The following is a 4,637-nucleotide window of genomic DNA, read 5'->3' as shown; positions in this document are numbered from 1 at the left end:
CCGCAATCCAGGCTTTCCTTGAATTAGTTGGTAACAACACACTGATGAAGGAAAAGGGGACAAGAAGATTCAGGAGGGTAGCGTGTTAAGCCCCTCATAGGGCGGCGCGCCTGGGGCCGGTTGGCGGGGCGGGTCCCCCTTGACAGAGGTGCGGGGGCCCCCGGGAGCCTGCGCGGCTGGCCCCGCCCGAGGACCTCGCAGGCAGGGCTGAATTTACTCATCCTCGGGCGAGGTGATCCCGGGCGCGAGGGCGGGCGCAGGGCGCCCGGAGGACCCAGTAATCCGAGAACGCAGCATCAGCCCTTCCCACCAGGCACTTCCTTCCTTTTCCCGAACGTCCAGGGAGGGGGACCGCTCACTTATAAACTCGAGCCCGAGCCTGGTGGCCTGTCAGAGACTGCCTCGCCACAGCCGGACGCGCCGGGTCGGAGACAGACGCGAGCAGCTGTCGCCGGGGGCTCCCCGCGTCTCTCTGCCACAGCCGGGACTCTGTGCGCGGCGTGCGGACACTATGCTGCGCGTCCTGCTCCTCGGCGTGCTGGCCCCCGCCGGCCTGGGGCTCCCGGCACCCCCTGAACCGCAGCCCCTCGGCGGCCAGTGCGTCGATCTTGACTGCTTCGCCGTCTTCCGGGGCCCTGCGACTTTCCTCGCCGCCAGCCGAGTCTGCGAGCGCCTGCAGGGCCACCTGATGACTGTGCGCTCCTCGGTGGCGGAAGATGTCATCTCCCTGCTCCTGAGCGGCGACGGCCCGCGCCTCTGGATCGGTCTGCAGCGCCCGCCAGGCTGCGACGACCCAGAGCACTCCGGGCCCTTGCGCGGCTTCCAGTGGGTGACGGGCGACAACCGCACCAGCTTCAGCAGGTGGGCGCGGCCTCACGACGACGGGGCGCGCCTCTGCGGTCCGCTGTGCGTCGCCGTCTCGGCGGCGGCCGGGGCGCTGGCACCGGGAGAGCCCGCCTGGGAGGAGCGGCCGTGCGACGCGGAGGCCGACGGCTTCCTCTGCGAGTTCCACTTCGCCGCCTCCTGCAGGCCGCTGGCTGTGGACCCTGGCGCCACGGCGGCCGCGGGCCTCTCGATCACCTATGGCACCCCTTTCGGAGCCCGCGGCGCGGACTTTCAGGCGCTCCCGCTGGGCAGTACGGCCGCGGTGGCGCCCCTCGGGGTGGAGCTGGAGTGCGCGGCGCAGCCAGGGGAGACCGAGGGGCGCTGGAGCAGGGAAGCCCCGGGCGCCTGGGCCTGCGGCGTCGAGCGCGGCGGCTGCCAGCACGAGTGCAAGGGGAGTGCTGGGGCTTCGAACTGCTTGTGTCCGGCGGACGCCGCCCTGCAGGCGGACGGACGCTCCTGCGGGCTGCCGGCCGAGCACCCGTGTCACCAACTCTGCGAGCACTTCTGCCACCTCCACGGGCTCGGCAACTACACGTGCATCTGCGAGGCAGGCTACCAGCTGGCCGCCGACCAGCACCGATGTGAGGACGTGGACGACTGCGCGCAGTTGCCCAGTCCGTGCCCGCAACGCTGCGTCAACACGGAGGGCGGCTTCCAGTGCCACTGCGACACTGGCTATGAGTTGGTGGACGGCGAGTGCGTGGACCCCGTGGACCCGTGCTTTGACAATAACTGCGAGTACCAGTGCCAGCCGGTGGGCCGGTCCGAACACAAGTGCATCTGCGCCGAGGGCTTCGCGCCAGTCCCCGGTGCCCCGCACAAGTGCCAGATGTTCTGCAACCAGACTTCGTGCCCGGCTGACTGCGATCCTCACTACCCGACCATCTGCCGGTGCCCCGAAGGCTATATCATAGACGAGGGCTCCACGTGCACGGACATCAACGAGTGTGACACCAACATCTGCCCTGGCCAGTGCCACAACCTCCCCGGCACTTACGAGTGCATCTGCGGGCCTGACTCGGCCCTCTCTGGCCAGATTGGCATCGACTGTGACCCCACCCAGGTGAATGAGGAGCGGGGCACCCCGGAGGACTATGGCGGCTCTGGGGAGCCCCCGGTCAGCCCGACTCCGGGCGCCACCGCACGCCCCTCGCCGGCACCTGCTGGTCCCCTGCACTCGGGCGTGCTCGTGGGCATCTCCATTGCAAGCCTGTCTCTGGTGGTGGCGCTTCTGGCCCTCCTTTGCCACCTGCGCAAGAAGCAGGGCGCCTCGCGGGGGGAGCTGGAGTACAAGTGCGGGGTCCCCGCCAAGGAGCTGATGCTGCAGCAGGTGAAGACTGAGCGGACACCTCAGAAACTCTGAGAAGCCTGGTATCCAGACTTCCTTCCCTCCTCCCGGCCCCGCAGCCCTTCTCTCCCCATCCCCTGCCCCAAGCACCTTAGCTGGCGTCAGAATAGAAGACCCCTCGCCCCTCTTCTTTCACTGCTTCTGCACTTGGCTATGGAGGAGAGGAAAGGGGGCGTTGGAAGTTTGGCCCCAGCCACTTCCATGATGTCATCAGACAAGCGAGCAGGGATGACAGCTTCATTGTGACAGGTTGCAAAGTGTCCTGTGCCCTCACCAAGGGGCTGGGGTGGGGGGGGTGTGTGTTCTTGGTTGGCAACCTGGGGGCAGACATCATTCCAGCGGACTGATGAGTGACACTGAGTCAAGGATAATGACCCCAATATTTATTTTTTGTTCTTCTGCTTTTTTCCCTACCCTGTGTGTGTCCAACACCAGCCTTCCTCCCCTCCCCTCTCCCTCCTGCTCTATTTATGTGTGTGCTCCCATTTGTTATGGGATCCTTACACTATCTTGGTGAAGTTTTTCCAGCCCTCTTGTGTTTATGAAGCTAAGCCCCATTTCATCCTTTTCATTTCTCCCAACTTTCCCCTTCCAGGAACTCGGCTGACCTACCTGAGCCACCCTGTCTCTATTTGGACCCTATTTTTCTGCTCTTAGCTGTCTGCTTGGGCAGAACTGCTTTGTGAAACAGAAAGAAAAACACTAGAAATAAGAACGGTTGAGAATCTGTTCTTTCACCAGAGTTGCTATTTTATCCTGAGATTTCAGGCTTCCAGAGCAATAGCATTTTAAGAAAGGTTAAAATATAAAGGGCATTTATTAGACTCATGTTGCTGGACTGACCTAGGAATTCAACCCAAGATTTTCATTTTTATTTTCAAACAATGAACCTGGGTTTTACTGTTGTTGTTGCTGTTTTGCTTTGGAAAGTAGTCATCATTAAGCTTCTTATGCAGTGTCTTTTCCTATGATTATTATTAGTTATTTGTGAAAATATTGAAAATGGTTGCTCTGAATTGAGAGGAGATGGAAGCCCATCCCAGGAGACAGTGTAAGAAAGTTTCAGCTGCAGAATTCACGCCAGTGGCCATTTGGACTCTCATGGTCCTTGTCATTTGTGGGCCCAAATAAAACCAGCTCTACTGGTTTTTTGAATTTGGGAGCTTGGGGATGGAAGCTGCAGCATGGCCGGTTAGGGCCTCTTCTTGATCAGGCCCTCCAGGATTTCTCCCACATTGGAGGAAGAGTTTTCTGAGCCCAGCCATTTGGAATGCAGTCCAGGAGGTGGGAGCTGCCCCGGCAAGCTGGTTAGAAATGCCCTCAGGCGCCATCCCACCTACTGCAGGAGAATCTACATTTTAACAAGTTCAGCAGGGGGCTGTCTGCTCCGTATATTTGAGGAGAGCTGTTCCAGACAGCTGCCAACGTTCTGGAACAGATTAAATATGAGTAATAAGTAGCAGGCCAAGTCAGGCCCTATATTCAAGAAACTGAGGAATTAACTGAGGAATTTTCCTTTTATAGCTTTGCTTTCTGGTAGAAGAGCCTAGGTACACATCTTTAGACATTGCTACACAGGGTCTTTGGTTCAAGTAAGCTAGGAATGAAATGCTTAGTGTATGGGAAAAAATGTATCATGTAAATGTATCTTTTGTAATGCAAAGGTTTTCCTCTATTGTTTTGTAAACTCAGCACATTTGTACATAGTTATTTATTTATTGGAGATAAACTAGAACACGGGCAAAACTCCTGCTTATGATGTCACTTGTAGAAAATAAATAACGGTGCTCTTGGTTTTTGTGTTGGTTCACCTCATTCCCACAGCCCCTTAATTTTATGCTATTAAGCAAGGCTTATGAAAAATGCAGATGCCAAGAGGTGCGTTTAAAGGCTGCCCCCTACTCCATTACTAGCTCCATCCACTTCTGGCTCATCGCTGACTTTCGAAGGTCTTTCCAGAGGAGGTTGTTTTCACTGTAGAAGGATTTCGTGTTATATCTGTGTGCACAAATATTTATTTTTCTTCTGTAACCATGACAACTTCATACACAGGACTTATGCCTATGTGTTTTAAAATACATTATAGGAGTATTTGTTGGGCCGAGTTAAAGAAGCAGTCCTTCTTGGGGCATCTCCAGAATCTTGGCCCTGTATCCCTCAACAAATGATTTGGCATTATCTGGGCTCAGAGATATTCAAACACAAAAGTCACCCTGTGGCTCAGAAACCAAGGTCTCATGCAGTATGAAATCATCCTCGTTTCTCTTGGAGATTACAAACACTGTCTTTTTAATACATGCATATCTTGGGTCCCTCTTCCTGGGATGGTGAAACTGGCTGAATTTTACATGCAGTGTTTGAAAGTTTTCAGAAAGCAGAAGTTGGAAGAAAATTGGACTTAGTC

The 4,637-nt window shown here is 56.4% G+C and overlaps 1 protein-coding gene across 1 annotated transcript; it reads left to right on the top strand.

Annotated features, from left to right (window-relative positions):
• The first annotated feature begins 395 nt into the window (after nt 1–395).
• Nucleotides 396–4,029, top strand: THBD (thrombomodulin). The gene has a single exon (NM_001166522.1). The coding sequence runs from the start codon at nt 512–514 to the stop codon at nt 2,246–2,248; it is 1,737 nt and encodes a 578-aa protein (NP_001159994.1). The 5' UTR covers nt 396–511; the 3' UTR covers nt 2,249–4,029.
• Nucleotides 4,030–4,637: the final 608 nt, after the last annotated feature.

This window comes from Bos taurus, chromosome 13 (genome assembly GCF_002263795.3).
Source record: "Bos taurus isolate L1 Dominette 01449 registration number 42190680 breed Hereford chromosome 13, ARS-UCD2.0, whole genome shotgun sequence".
Lineage (NCBI taxonomy): Eukaryota > Metazoa > Chordata > Mammalia > Artiodactyla > Bovidae > Bos > Bos taurus.
This window is presented reverse-complemented; position numbering and strand designations above follow the sequence as displayed.